The sequence below is a fragment of the Galleria mellonella genome, unplaced genomic scaffold (genome assembly GCF_026898425.1).
Source record: "Galleria mellonella isolate WM207_F2 unplaced genomic scaffold, CSIRO_AGI_GalMel_v1 utg36, whole genome shotgun sequence".
Classification (NCBI taxonomy): Eukaryota; Metazoa; Arthropoda; class Insecta; order Lepidoptera; family Pyralidae; genus Galleria; species Galleria mellonella.
The window spans coordinates 2,150,487-2,167,701 of NW_026442086.1; the positions used below are offsets into that span (position 1 = coordinate 2,150,487).

Consider the following 17,215-nt stretch of genomic DNA (forward strand, 5'->3'; position numbering starts at 1 on the left):
GCTATATACTTATTGCATCTTTGTATATACTCATCCTTATAACAAAAATTAAATGTATACATACGTATAGAAAACTATACATATACGACCGAACGAACGGTTGAAGTTTCATCACATAGTGAATTTTAAGTCCTTTGTGGTGAGAATTCCGGCGGACCGTTTATCGACTTTTACAATGCAGGAATTTCAAACGGAAGAAAAGGTGTCATTTTCCGACGTTTCCGAGGACGGTCACCTGACACCACGCAACGCACGTCATACATTACTTTGTTTCTAATTTGTTTTTTGAATTAAGTATAGTTTATGAAATCTCTTTTTATTTAATATTATATCAGTTTGTAAATTACATAGACAAATGAACTAATATCATTAAAATAATAATTACATTTAGTGTTTTAAATAAAAAAAAAACACCTGTCGTTCGCAAGATAATCTCACATTTTTTTTTTACCACAAAGGTAGCAAAGAAGCATACAGCTCGTCTGATAAACGGTCACTGTAACCTATGGACGCCTGTAACACTAGGGGTGCCACGTGCGCGTTGCCGACCCCGAAACTTGTCTAACCCGAAGGCAATTTATGCTATTCTATGGTATTTGGAATGGCAAACGAGCTATCGGCACATCTGATGGAAAATGGTAACCGTCAGCTATAAACATGAACAGCTTCATGGACATCATAAAATGTACTATGATACCAATGTTAGTTGAAATCTGACAGGTACCTAGATTCGCAGTTGTAGACATCCAATAAAAATATAATTTTAGTAATTTGCGTGCAACCGTAAAAATCTTTAGGGACACACGAGCAAAGCCACAAGCAGTGGTAAGTGTAAGTGTACATTAAAGTGTATATAAAAGTACATAAATATGATGAGATAAGTGTAGGTGTAACTTATCGATCGTAGTATATTTTGAAATTGACTCGTTATTTTGCGCATGGTTTAAATTTAATCTGTCCAAATATCTGTTAACATTTAAATTACCTATGTCATATAATCTACTACACCTACTTGATAAATCAAGTGTTTTTTCTTACACATTTTTTAGCGGAAATCCGGAATAGAATCTGTATTACAGCTGCCAAATGGCAAACACAACAAAGAGTTTTTAGTGTTGGTATTTTCTAAATAGATACTATAGGTATATTAGTAAACATAACTACTGTAATATCAACAAGCTGATGACCGCAACTTCATTCTTGTATAGCACTACACGTAATAAAATTTGGAGTAATTTTAAATCTTGTTTATAAAAGTTTATATGCCATATTTTAATCTACACCGTGAGATGGGCCAACTGACCTGCTTTATCCTCACCTATCATCCTGCACTGGTGCCCCGCCGGTGTATACCGATAGCGCAGGCGGGGTAACCATTCCATTATTCATCCATCCATTAAAAAAATCTACACCGTGATCTATATCTAATTCAAGTTTTATTCAAATCCATTACTTCGTGTAAGTGAGATTAAGTAATAAATATACAAACATCTTTACTAACTTTCACATTATATAATATTTATAGACAAGATTAACATGCAACGGCTTGATGCCAAATTTACTATTCAATCATGCCAAGTTGTATTGGTAATTCGGATACCTATCTACGTGTTAGAACGACCCAATTAAATAAATAACCTTCATTGAAGTAAGAGGACCATCAGTAACAATAATTATGTTAATTTATATTTTTCGTCTTATCATTATCATCTCATTATGAACCCACTGCAATTCACTGTTGGATGTACTTATAGTCTATTCAATAAAATAAAATGGTAAAGTAACCAAGTACAATTTGACGTTGAGACATTTAGGGTCTCCACGGGATCTATTGTTGATTCTACTTTAAATAATCAGCTGCAAGTCACAATCACAATCTGAAAGTTTTATAATTACATATTTATAAAATAATCGTGTAAAATGTACTGTTGATTTATTGATCTATAACTAACATTTGTTTTATGAATACACTCCGTGACTTGTAGCATTTCCTTAGTTAATATTAATACAAAATATACACTAAAAACTATCTCCAAATTGAAATTAAAAATAATTAAAGATTGTGGTCCACAAATAACAAGCGACTTAAATTATGACAAAACAAGATATTTTAGTCTAAAAATTATACTACTGGACCGATTTTGATAAAATTTATATAAAATCAATCTATAAGTGTATCAAACAACAAGAAGAATTATGAGGTAACGATCATAAAAAAAATACAACTAAATTGAGAAGCTCCTTCTTTTGAAATCGGCTGATAAAAGTAACTACAGAAAAAGCATTACTCCAATAGAGAGTAATATATAGTGGGAAATTGTTCGACATCTGAATAAAAGTGAGTGATTAGTTAATTAAGTCTAATACGCTATGTTTCTACCCTGTTTGTATATCTTAGATTGATTGTAAATTATTAATATAGGAAAAAAAAATAATTATTGCTCAAGAATAGTACACATTTAAATTCCATTTAAATGTGTACTATTCCAAAATGCTATTACAAGGAACTACTATACACACAACGACAAGTGCTATGCGATCGAGTGAAGTTTGCATAGAAATAGTATGTCGCGTTTGGCACCGCGTCAATTCGCGACAACGCCGTAAACAGCTCCGCGGACCAACCTTGTGAAAAAAATATGACAGTCCGAACCAAGGTAAATAAACTACGCTGTGATATATTGAACGTAAAGATGGTAAGTAGCTTTGTACACAGATGCCGACATCGTGTTCAAAGACAAACCTAAATCAACTCGTTTAATTGCAAAACAAACACTACATAGTGTACCCAAGCCTGTAAACAGGATGCCTACCTCCATACTGTATGAATCATGAGTATTAAATCGATTTTTAAACGTAACTTACAAACTAACCACTTTTAGTAAATGAAGGTTCATATGATAAATGTAGTTGTCGTGATGAGACTGCGTGTAAACACTACTGAAATATTCATAAACATGTACATTCTCAATTCTACCAAAGTTAACATAAAAGAATTTGCTTAATTATTATTGTGCATGATTTCATTAATTATCAAATGTCAATCATAACGTTTTCTAATTGTTTTTTATTTTATTTTTGTAATTACTAAGAAATCCCCGCAACAAAATCTTTATGAAATTCGAATGAAATTTATCTCCAGAGAACAAATTTATTACCATCGTCATATCAATAGATATAAAACAATATTATCTACGCGCCTAATACTTATATATATGTCTAAAAAATATCTTTATAAATGTTTGTGTAGTCGAATTTTGTCCTTCAGCTCAATGTTTAATTTTCAATAGAAATAACATATGCTCATGGAATATAAGCCGCTAAATAAATATATAAACTGGCTACTTATCCAACGGTAAGTGATTACCGCTATCACCTGATAAGTTACCGTAGTATTATCTTTTAGCCACAAGTTACAGTTAAAAATAAAACTCACAGTTTACAGTAATTAAATGTTAGCTCTTCGACAGCGATAAATGAGAGAAGGCGTCAAATTAAAAATGAAACGGCAATGCTAACGCGAATATAGTCACAGAAACAGCAATTAGGTTGCAGGGTAAGCTAATGGTTAGATATTTTACATTTTATATTATACAATATAATATTGAAAATTGCGCTCTTCATATAGGTAAGCAACGATAGAACATTTCATCAGGTAAGCTGTTAATTTATTTACCTTTTGAAATTATATAAAAACAAACAGTATTTCGCTGCTAAAATTATTTGAATCTTAGAAAACTAAATATACTTAGTCTGGTAAAAAACCTACAATTTTGTAACATACAACGTCCTTTTAAAAAAAAATATTATATTACAACCGTGTAATGATATACCTTAATCATTAATGCCACATATTTCTTCTCCAACTAGGTTACCATACCAATTTTTGTATTATAAAAAACCAAAAAATGAACATCTCTATCGTACTATCCACAAAACCCCATTAAATTCATTTACGTGCAATATTGAAGTTATGTAGATATCATTTATTAGATTACTAACATCTGAAGCATATTAGAAATATATTTTCGAAATTAATCGACGCAGAATCGAACCTACGGAAAGGGATTGTTAATAATGGAGACTAAAAATCCCTAGTTTTGCTATTGCTAGCAATATACCCAATCAGGTCGACCTCCTCGTGGTTCCCCCTGGAAATTAGCATGGTTAATTCCTGATTAATTTATCATGATGGGCTAATTGGTCTGTTTTCATTTTTATCGATCACCCTTCACTGGTGCTCCGCCAGCGTATCCCGTTAGCGCAGGCGGTGCTACCATTCCATTTTCACCCATCAACAAACAAACTCTTATTAACGTCGCGCAATGTCAATATTTCGCGATAGAGATCATAGTGTGCTATTGATTTCAAAATATTTACCTTTCAAAATAAAAAGTTCGATTCACATAAGAAGCGGCAATAAATTGACAAAAGGGATGAATATACAAGTATTTGACGTGGACGCGAAGCGTTAAACAAGACAGACTAGACATTATAGGAATGTGCCTGTCCTTCGAGTTTTGCACATCAAAGAACATCATAGACGATTTCACATCTGAACGATTCGAAGTATTCCACTGTTTGAACATAAAGATGGCCAGGCCAGTATTATTAATATGTTTTTAGTTTTTTATCGAATTAAAAACCCTGCAGTTAGATTTGATTGATTTTTCAGTATTCTCTATTTTTCATAATTGAGCAACGTGCTCGCTGCCATGCTCATACAAATAATCGTCGTCCCGGCATAAAATGAGCACCTCTTCCTTTCCCGTGGATCTCGTAAGAGGCAACTAAGGGAACTTAATAGTCAAGGGAAAAGCAGGAGCGTCCCTCTTAAAACATCACCAAAGCCTAACTGAGTTGCCAACCGGCCTGCCAAGCGTGGTAATAGTGGCAAAATCCCCCAAAAAGGGAAGGCTATGTTCAACAGTGGACAGTTAATGACTGATATGGATACTTAATATGCCTGCATATTATTATGACAGTTAAAAAATAAATTTTCTTGTAACTTTAGTTATCATGTTAGTATATATAAAATAACCAAAAACTAGCAGACACTTGCGAAAACTATTTTACTTTTGACATAAATCCTTTTTTGAAGTAAATGTCATAAGAAGATTGGGAATCTTCTTATGGAAGTTACTTCAAAAAAGGAATGATTTGCTTTTTTTTGTGATTACGTCGCCATGAAGCAATTTGACAAATCTATTTACAATAAATAAGATTACTTATTTAGGCTACATTATTACAAAAATTGCGTAACGCCACTGCCAGGTCAATAAAATAAAATATAATATATATATAGGCAAATAAACAGGCAAATAAAATACACTGAACACATCCAGCCATTCAGTGCATTGACCTCGTGAACTTGTAATGAAAAAGATTAGTATTATAGTTATTTAGTTTTAGTACTTTAGTACTATTACTTATTTTGTGGTTTTAGTATTGTTAACTTTATTTAAGCATAATATTCTTAAATATAAATATATTCCATCGTCATTTGTTAGTTATTTTTGCATTATTTTATAAAACAAAAAAAAAAGCAAAAACTTTGCATATACAATTACACTATGCATTAAAATTGAAACAAATAATAGTCTTTGAGGCTTTATTTATTGATATATACCTAAGGAAATCGCAGATAACGATCATTGTGTATATAAAGACTATGTTTGCTTTAATAAATCACAAGGCACTGTCATATTTCTCTTGTCACATCTAGTCATTTAGGTGACAATTCCGCGACCAAAACAAAGAAAAACAAATTAATGACAAAAGGTCAAGGCAAAACAGCATATTTGCGAATGTTCTCATACATAAAATAGTTTACACGACCGCGCTCCCGAACAGTAAGGGAGCAAGCACTACGCTTTGACGAATTCCATGCGTGCATACATTCCTGTGTATTCAACTATGAGCCACGGTACAAAAAATAAATCTCAGCATCTTTAACAAGTTCTCGTCATACCCTAACCATAAATAATGATATATTAAGAAAACTAAACTTATGTATAACCTTAATTTATTTACAAATTTTTAACTGTGACCTCATATGTCAAAAAAATTATTTAGTCGTTTGTTGACCTATGTTTCTTTGGTGGATATATTCAGCTTCGCTACTTTTTTCTAACAATATCCATTTCACCCTATGCATTATTTATTCTTAGTTATAGTTTTATCATCATCATATCAGCTATTAACTGCCCAATGGTAACCATAGGCCTCCCATATAAGGGAAATTCTGCCAGTAGTTGCCACGCTTAGCAAGCGGATTGGCAACCACATTTAGCCTTTGGTTATGTTTTAAGAGGAACGCTGCTACCCATCCCTCGACCATTAAGTTCCCTTAGTCCCCTCTTACGACACCCACGGGAAAGAAAAAAGTGGCCCATTCTGTGTCAGAAACAGACAGCATGGTAGTTATAGTTTAATAAATATTATTATAGGTATTACATTTGTGGACTGTGCTTTTCCTTAGTCATGTTCTATAAAATCCTGAGAGTGAAAACAGTGACACATAAAATACTACCTACAATATAATATACCTAAACCAATATAATGTAATATTTTTTATACAACTTAGAATGACAAACAAGCCGATGGCCCATCAAGCTTGGTGATGGAAAGTGGTAACCGTCGCCTATAGACATGAGCAGTACCATACACATAACAGAGTATACTGTTTCGCCCATGATACCCCCCATGCGTTGCCATCCTGAGGACTCAGATATTATTCCTCTGTACTCTGTAAATTCACTGCCATACCCCACCCTTTAAACCAAAACACAACCATGCAAACACAACTGCTTCACGGTAGAAACACGAATGGGACAGAGGTGCCGAAGCAAACGACTTTTGTACAAAGTCTCCCTCTGGTAAAAAAGTCTGGTACAATCACCACATACAAGTGCTTGTGCTCACCTTTCTTCTAGTCCTCGAAGTAGTTGCCATACCCTGAAAAAAATAAACAATAATTTTATCATTTACATTACATATAAAAATAATTAAATACAACCAAAATTAGAATGCACTATTTATATTTAGTATTACTTTTTATTTCTTAAATACTGTGTATACCTACCTATATGTAGGTATTTTTTAGCAAATTCAATCCAATTTTCAATCAACTTCAAAAAGAAGATTCAGAATTTGGTTGTACTTTTTTTTCTATATATTTGTTACCTCATAACTTAAAAGGAACTTTCCAAATCGGTTTAGAACTGACGATAAAACGATTTGGAAAATTCTTTTTTTATCCCAATTTAGTCTTATTAAAAATTTCATCAAAATCGGTTCAGTATTTTAGTTTTAATCAAAATAACTTTTTTTATTTTTGATTTTACTACAATTGAAGTCGCTTTTTTTGCAGAACAAAATTATTAATTTCATGTTGCGTTTAAGTATTTTGTAAAAAAAAAACAAAGTTATCGTGACAAAATTCGTATAGGGACCAAGGGAGTTCCTTCTCAATTTCAAAAAGAAATAATCAAATTGACGCAGAATTGGCAAATATATCGCGCAAACGTAAATAAAATATCTATAACTAACGTAGTACAAACGTCTACCAGCTTATAAATATACTAATATATATAGAAATCTACATAATATCGGTATACAGAAAAAATACAATATATTTTCACATTTTTTTTTTTGATGGATGAAAATGATATAGTAACCCCGCCTGCGCTAATGGGATACGCTGGCGGAGCACCAGTGAAGGGTGATAGATGAGAATGAAAACAGACCAGTTAGCCCATCATGATGAATTCATCAGGAATTAATCATGATAGTTTCCAGGGGGAACCGCGAGGAGGTCGACCTGGTTGGGTATATTGCTAACAATAGGATTCTCAGTCTCCATTACTAACAATCCCTTTCCCCCCTATATTTTCACATTGAAATCACTGAAATCTGTAACAAAGTAATTCTATAATAGCGGAGTATAAAACAACGACGAAAGTACAATTCTTTGTATCGAATTCACTAGTACACGTAATTAACCATGATGATTTTCAGGAGATACAGGTCGATGTAATCACCCGAAATACGTAATATTATTGCTGTATTTCATTTAATTATTACTTTCCAAGCTCCTTAGAATATTTAAAGACTATAGAAAGACCGTTAGCTGTTAGAATAAAGCTGTCCTTGAATGGTGAGTCGATGAGTCGGCGACATTGACTATAGAATCGAGATAAATGGAAATAAGATCCAATAATCAGGAGAATAGCTCTGATTAATGTTGTCAATTAAATCTTCTTAAAGTCCCTGATATACAACATTCAAATATACTAGCTTTTGCACGCAACTACGTACGCGTGCATTTTAAAGTAGGTACCTACTTCTAGATAGTATATGAACACGCCACATATACAACAGATAACAAATTAAGTTTTCTTAACTACAACTGTAAAAACAAAGTGACAGAAAAAATTCTAGATATTTATATTTTGACTTCTACTTATTCTATAAATTTTTTGTATTACGTACAAATATCGTCTTATTATTTAATAAAATACAAAAATATTATAAAGATAAGTCTTAAAAAACTACGATGCTTTTATAAATGTTAAAATATAGTCACAAATCAAAACCTATCATAGTTCTAAGTACTTTTTATTTATTACTATTACTATTCGTGTGAGGGCGTCGCCCTCTAGCTTTAATAATTTCAAGGCAGTTTTTGTTACTTAAAAGACTTTGACGTAGTACTCGTATACTGAACGGTATGCGATGTCTTATGGGCTCTTTGAAACACGATGCAGGTAACATTCATTTATAAATGATCCAAATACGAATATTTAAATTCAAAGGTTGCATTCCCATTTTGGGTCCCACGGACCACATTCGAGTAATTATCTATCACCAACAATACTAGACGTGGAGTGGTATCGTCCACTCCATATCTAGTGTTGTTAGTCATAGTCGTGCAGCTAATATTTGTAGTGAGAAATTTATGTATATATTTTAGGGAATAAAAGGTGTTAGACTTGTATAAGATACTTGCTTTTGTCCAAATAAACACGTACGAAGGTACGTGTTTATTTTGGAAGTCCATAGCGAAAACCTCTAGATACTGTATCAAGATAAAACATAAACCAGATTTTACATTAGACCTTCAGGAAGACAAGTATGAAAAATGCATTCTATTGACGCAGTAATTTTTTCGTGATACTCTAATAAACTTTTACAGAGATACAAAACTTCCTAAAATGACTGTTTTGGCATATATTGCTGTTATTATGACCCATGATATCAATTTTTTTTTTTAATATTTCTTATGTACAGACAAATACAGTCAATTTACAATTTTAATATAATAGTAAAGTACCTACTTGATACGTATCTAATCTAAACTAGTTGTATGTGTCGAGCAAGCATGAACTAATTTGGGTGAACAGACGTACAATAAAGTTAGACGTTAGATGGGTCGCTGGATATACAGGAATAATAGGCAAAGACAAGTACAGAAACTGAACTGATCAAAATATCAACAATAGTTCATGTAGCAATAGGTAGCAGACGACTATGAATACTATCAGTAGGTAAACCTCAAAGGTCATAGGCACTCCGTAAATTTTCTGCACAGTAATGTGGTAGATTAAGGTAGAATTATTTTAATATTAAGTGCCGGTAACTCTCTAAAATGTTATTTATACAAAATGTTTAATAACTATCTAGTGCGTAAACCTTGCGTAGTAAATTCAAAATATTGTAAATATTTAGCGTAATACAAGCGAATGAGAATCTCTAACTCTCTATAAGAGATTTTTTTTGTCGTTTATTGGCGTGTTTAAAATTATTTTCTAGGGTGGGGGGGGGGACAGGGCCCACCCGACCACCCTTACAAATGCCTATATCTATAGTATAATAACATCATACATTTTCACATATACGAGTATATAAAAGATTTAAACGTGTTTTAATCACGTGTGGTTAATATTTTTTGTTTTAAATACTTTTGAGTGTGGTCGTGATCGCGAGACAACTAGATGTTGGACGTCTGACAAGACTTTTGAAATCATTTGCAATTATCGCTACCTGTTTATATCTTAATTTGTATCAGGCATAACATTATAGTTTCAGAAATAAGCATTTCTAAAATTTTTAGTCAAATCGTAAATACAATCTTATAATTCTTTTGCGATTTATTTTCGTAGGTATACACAGAATATCTTAGGTGCGATTTGTTTTGTACGAAATGATAAACTGACAACCTTCCTAGTGTAAAATGGTAACTGTTGCATTTAATCATAAACGACTTTAAGTAATAAGTATATTTGTATTATTAGTCTGTGACACTAAAGGTAGCATTCATATATTGGCCCACTTTAGAACTCTAGATGTTTGTGAAAATTGCACTTTTAGACTAATACACTACAATCATACTAACAAATTTTAAGTAAAATAAAGGGTCGGGAAATCTTTTTCTAATATCTAATCTTTATACTCCGCGTACCCAATAAATAATAAAATTTATTTTGTTGTCGTATCTAGAAAAATGGTTGTCATATCTCAAATAAAATACACAACTTAGTTACTCCTGTAGATTTCTACCATTAATATATAATATATTAACGTAAAAATTCGGTCATATTGCTCGACGACAGTCCGACAATCTGGACAAACTAATGGTTGTAGGCAAGATAGAGGGAAAAAGACCACGCGGACGATCGCCTAATCGATGGTCGGACCAGGTAACCGCTGTTACGGGACTGTCGATTGCAGCTGCCCTGCGAGAAGCTGAAGACCGTGTAAAATGGAATAACATCATAAGAGAGGCAACAGACACCTTTCAAGGACACGACCTTCAGTAATGAAGAGGACGAAGAGAGAGAACGTAAAAATATTTTAATAATCATCGGTAAAATTTAAGTTTATAATAAATACACATACATACTATCCTACGTGTCTACAATAGTTAGTACATGTATACTAAATGAGATCATCATTTAATTGAGACTAATAGTATAGACTTACATAATGTTTGAATCGTAATAATCCAGCGCGAATGGTCTGAAATATTTGACTCCAGAGACAGTGCGTATTCATCTTCAAAACAAGTCCTCGTAACCTGGTCCTGTTCTTGTTTCCGGAACAAGTTACATTCAGAAATAGTAGACACAGTGGCCGAGATTGCACGATTGTATTCCCATCGTCTATTTTTAATCGAGAAACCGAACAGTCTAGTGTGTACACATTACAATTTATTTCTCTCCCGACGTTCTAAAATCTCTCAATATTTCTACAAACTAATGATTGCCTGATGTCGCCTGGATATTACTTAACAACACATCCTACGCACGTTCACTGTTGTCCCTCCCTAGCAAAGCACTCGAGTCGAATAATGCTGTAAGTATGTCGTATGATAAATAGACTGCGAACAATATTGTAAAAACCTCTTACAACTAGATAAATACGATATACAACTTCCTAAGAAAATAAATTATTTAATCTGTTATATTCGAAAGATTTTTCATTGGCTTGCGATTAAAACTTGTAGTCAGATGTTTTTGTGCATAGGCAACTGTCAAGGTTATTTATTTAACACTTTTCAAAACTTTTAAATTATCACATAAAAAGGAACCTACACTTACAACGTACAACACAAAAAATTGATGATTTTGCAAACTGCTATGTCGATGTTTGCCAATTACTTGTAAACACCTATAAAACTATAGACTGCTATTTTATGACGAACTATTAGCCAAATAGACTTGGTTGTATGACTTTTCGGTGCGTACTAAGTACAAAACAATTTAAAACATGACATCACAAAACATGTAATGGTACGATGGGTTTAGTCTATATAGTTGTACCTTTATCAACATAAATATCAATCATATATCTACCTAATACCTACATGGGTACCTACCGTTTACTGAAAATTCTGTTTATGTATAAAATGAGTCACTTGCATAGTAATTATGCGTAATATGACAAACAAAAAAGAAGAGAATTTAACTTTTTAATTTATCATTACAAAATGTAATATTAATAATTAGAGTAATGCAGTAGATACTTACAAATTCCAAAAGAAGAGAAGTTTTGAAATTAATTTGTAAATATACAGCAATAACAACGTTAACTGTAATTGATCCTATGATCATTTCCAGACACCTTAATATTGGATCGTTATCAAACTTACATAATTATGCAAACATTCAGCTCAATTAGTATACACCGGAAAGCAGGTCAAAAACTTGTATGTTTACTTAATTACAAGCAACATACCGAAATAGGTAAAGTTAAAAAAATCTTTTAATTTCAATGGATTGGGAAAATCTAATGATATATCTGATAATCTTGCTGATGCATTGGCTTTTTAGTCTACGAGTATATAATTCTACATATACTAATAATCTAAACTGTAAACGAAAAGTCGTTGCTATTATAATATTATTATATTTAGATAAATATTAAAAATCTTCTTAATGTTCTTCACAACCTAGGATTGTGATATAGATTAGAAGAGATTGTTTGTAACAGTGCTCGCGGTTACCTTGCTAGCATATTCCATGTGATCCTCTTGGATACCGCCGTCGTTAATTTTTAACGTCTTAATGAGTTAACTGACATCACTCCATGTTCCCCTATCATGATTAACTGGTACCGCGCCTATGTAAACCAGTAACAAATTTATTTATCGATATTAATCTATTAAAAATAAAATACAAAACCATTTATAATCCATTTAGAAATAAACAGGATCTTTAGTCACCAACTTAAATTGCCACAAGCATATTACGCAGAATTAATAGAGCCAAACTGCTCATGTTTTCAAATCCATTAAGCTTGATAAATGTTCCACTGAAACCTAGTTGTAATATCTAATTACACGTCTGTCAACAGGTAAATAGTAGTAGCTATCAAATCTCTATGTATACACACCTAGATGGTGTAGTAGTTTAGAGAACTACTTCCCATTTCAATAGTTGTTCATTTGTATTAGCTTGAGTGTTTTCTATGTATATTTTATGAATTTATAAAAACTTAAATACAACTGATCATAATACAATATAAGAACAATAATTCTAATAATTACTTGGAGAAATTGATTTATGTGTGAGCAAATTACAAAAAAAAAAAAAAAAAAATATTCAATAAGATCCTGAGGAGTATGATTCATGTAAAATAGTTATTTTACAGCTACTTTACATGAATCATACGTGCTGTGTAATGTACTATGATTTATGTAAAATGGCATTATTAAACCCCCCTAACAAGGTCCCCTCCCCCACAACACAGAGAGCTGTCTACTCGCCGATATTTTCTTATTTAGCATTACAAAACTGAAAAAAAACTGCTTTAATTTTTTTCGTTTATCGTGATATCCATATTATGATAATGAATTAATATGACTACAGTAATTTATTAAATAATAACGATTACGACAGCCAATGAATTTAAAAAGAGTACTGTACCGTACTGTAAAGCAATACGGATTACCTACGCATTTCTTGTAATACCTAATTAGTCAAGAGCCTTTGTAATATTGATATTGTTATGATTTAATTACGATTGAAGACGCTATTTTTGATAGGACAAAATTTTAAGTTATTATTATTACCTAAATAAATAGACGCGTAGAATAAAATAAAAAATAATTGAAGTTATCAAATAAAAAGTACTGAATATAATTGCTAAAGTATATAGCTTCTTTAATATTAACTACAATATTATTTAAACATTAGAATTTATATTTCTTTGATTCTACTTCGTTGGATAAAGAGGACAATGGCGTTATGTGCTGGCGACCGCGATCGATGCAGGCAACCTTTGCGGTTATAGGCGGTAGACGGTGGACTATACCTTGCAGCCCGCTCAAATACGAATAACTGTATAAACACCACCCACCACCCGAGGTGACATTGAAACCAACCGGACAACACCTAATCTATTGTTTACCCTCAGATATGCATGACAATCAAATACATTTGTTCTAAATCAAATAATCTTAGATTATATAGATAGAGTATTTCCATACAAATGCTTCGAGAAAAGCGGGTAAACATTTTTCATACAAGTTTGCATGATAAAGAATTAGTTATGAGTGAATCCTTTATAGCTTCTATATTTATTCTATCTTATAATTTCTGCGTCTTTTTAATGCGAAAATACTCATTTTATTTATTAAATAATACATCAAGATATATTTTGTATGCATAAGTGTATAGAACATTAATAAAAAAATGAGTCAGCTAATTTGACAATTAGCTGACAATAAGTTGACCCGTTTTTGAGACTAAATGGTCTATCTATATAATCTTAAGCATGTATCTATGTAAAAAATAATATAATTTACTGTCTTAGCGTGTAATTAAAATAATATTATAACTAAATGAAGCTATTTTAAACGAAATATTGTTAAGCCACTATTTTTGATAAAGTAAAAAAAAAAAACAGAAAACAATTGAAATCTAACTAAATTATTATAAATAAGTTATGAATAAGATATATATAAGTACCTAAACGTACAAATCTTTGGAACTTAGGTTATTTAACCAAAGAGATTTAAATCGATGCCGTACTTACATGGCAGGTGCAAAGTGCTTTGATCAAATTTTAATTCTAAATTAAACACAAAATTAGATCTTGCAGAAAGAGAAATTGTAACAAAAATTTAAAAAAAAATACCTACTAACTGATTTTAATACTTGTTCGTTCTGCCAATTACCAACAATTTTTTAATTTATTTTTATTGTGTAATCGATCATATGAATCTACTTTCATACTCTAAATTAGGACTTAGATTCTATTTAATCGTACCGTTCTTTTATAATATGACGACCAATTAAATATTACCTAACCTATTTTAAAGAGAATGTTGTTTTTAACTTTCTTTTTAAAACTTTACGCACAATAAACAATACTTAGCCAGTTCGAGACAAAAGTAGGGCAATTATGATTTGTGGATTTATCATTGGAATACGAGTACATCTCTATATACGTTAAATGGAACGTACTTAACGTTAAATTTCTATTCCATTCAGTATTTGAGCAAACTAAGTCAAAGTCGTCTTAAGTTTAGTAGCAAATGAGGACTTACTCGTATACGATTACATTGTTTACCATTGAAGGCGCAATATCAATTATTATACCGCAGTTTGCTAATACACTGAGAAAACTTGAAAATTTTTCATCAAGCTTTCGACGATTCTTTTTAAATTCTTTTCTTTTTTTTATGATTTTTTTTCTTACAATTGATTATTTGAAATTAACATATACAATGTTATCAGTACAAGGATCTATACAAATAAATTATGATATAATGAATTAAAAATTAAATCGACCTATAAATTCTATAAAACAGGTTTGACTTTTAGAAAAGGAAAGAAAAATAGAAACAGACTAAATATGTACTTTACTTAATTAAATTTGTTAAATGATATTTGTAATATAGACATATATATATTATAGGTAAACAATTGGACAGATTTTAAGGAAATTTGATACGCAAGTATATGTCCTACATTCCAACGCAAACAAACTTACCGGATACCGACAATTAATAATATGTGATTTAATATAAAAAGGTACTAAATATTTTAGGTATTATTTAATTAAAATCCAATTACTATTTAACTTTATTTAAAATAAAAAAAAAATTACACCGAGTCAAGATTGACGGTTATCATTACAAAAAATATTATAATTAATAGAGTTTTGAAAATCACTTCAATTCGTAAACTTAAAAAAGAAACTATGTAGAATACCTAATTAAAAAAAAAACCTGTTTTGTTTTTCCAGCTATTCTGGTAAAAAAATTGTTTACATTTTTTTAATGTCGTTTTTGACGATCAGATACGTTAATTAATTCACTGTTATTAGAAAACTGCAAAACTAAGAAAAACTATTGAATTGGATCTATAAATAAAATTCAAATAACAACTGTACAAGTTCTTTAAATACACTAAAAAAAATCTATAGATACCGAAATGAAAACAAAGTGAAATGTTATAATGTATCGCTTTGTTTTTATTTTATTATTTATAGATAAAAAAGTTGATAGCAAACATTTAACATTAATAAACTTGCACCTGTTTCACCACTCACAGTTTAATATCACAAGCACAGATCCAATAACATTACACAATTTCACTGCGCAAATCAAATGAAATTATTATTTGTTAGTATATAGACACAAGAATATAATATGACTATTCATCCACTTTGTAAAAGAAAAGTAATCAACTGTATTGATGTAAACATGCCAATTATTGCGAGCACGTGGGCGATACGCGAGAAGTATCAAAAACAAACATTCCATCCATATCCCAATATACTGAAACACGTTCGTATTATTTTATTACTTTACAAATCACCGGCATTTTAATTTAATCAATCCGTTTGTTTGTTATCTGTATACCTTGTAAACAAAGGTTTATAGAACATGAGATATCATATCAAGGATGGGGGTACCTACGTCCGATAGAGGATGCGTGTAAGTGTAGCGATGCGCGACCGAGCGCGGAGTTACGAATGCGGTGCGACTACCACGGCGCGGTGGGTACCAGAGCACCGTTCGTGGTCACCGATTTGCAGAGACAGCACGAGTGCGATGTCGCTGGCAGCCTTTGTACATACGTCCCACCTCGAGCGGGCGTTTAATGCGCGGGTATTTCGGTAGATCACAGCCATCTGACAAATCACGACCATGCGACCCGGCCTCAACGAGCACTCTAATAATAAACTTGTTTATATTTTTTTATTCTCCATGACTTTTATTCTGATTTCACGTTGCCCACGACCGGCGTTACCGTTCGTTACGAAGACCTCGCTCGCTGACCTCCAGAGCCACGTGCGCCTCAAAATAGACAGGGGACGCGACACTTAAATTGTAGTTTCTAGTAGGGAATCTATTGAGGGCAGATAACGTGTATTGGCGCCAAATTTTGTGACTGTGAATGTGACTTGACGAATTTATCCCAAAGAAGAGCGTGGGCGTAAGACAATCGGCGGCACTGATGCCGGTGATACATACCGAGATAGTGTCCGATATGGCACTGCAGAAAGCGCCAAAGCCGGTGGGCGCGGGTGGCGCGCTAGTCGGGCTGGACGGCGGGCTACCGCTCGCCCGGTCCATGTCACGTTACTCGCGGTGTGCCCCGGCGGTCCGCAGAGCACTGCCGACTGCCGTCGACGCAACGTTCGCGCCCTCGCGTTACATAAAACTCGATGCTCGCTCGTTGAACGCTCCCACCTGTCTGTT

General features: G+C 32.3%; 1 protein-coding gene across 4 annotated transcripts in view; it reads right to left on the minus strand.

Annotated features, from left to right (window-relative positions):
* LOC113520481 (calcium-binding protein E63-1) overlaps positions 1-17,215 on the minus strand; it is a 42,141-nt gene extending 24,926 nt beyond the window's left edge. The window contains exons 1-2 of one of the 4 annotated variants that reach the window (XM_026905807.3): positions 16,988-17,215; positions 6,925-6,957 (exon numbers count right to left, since the gene is read on the minus strand). In XM_026905807.3, coding sequence (XP_026761608.2) covers positions 6,925-6,957; positions 16,988-17,089 — 135 coding nt within the window. In that variant the 5' untranslated portion in view covers positions 17,090-17,215. Of the gene's footprint in view, positions 1-6,924; positions 6,958-10,983; positions 11,536-16,020; positions 16,045-16,429; positions 16,627-16,987 lie in introns of those variants that run through there. The other 3 variants (XM_026905812.3, XM_031910447.2, XM_026905808.3) reach the window with 3 other exon arrangements.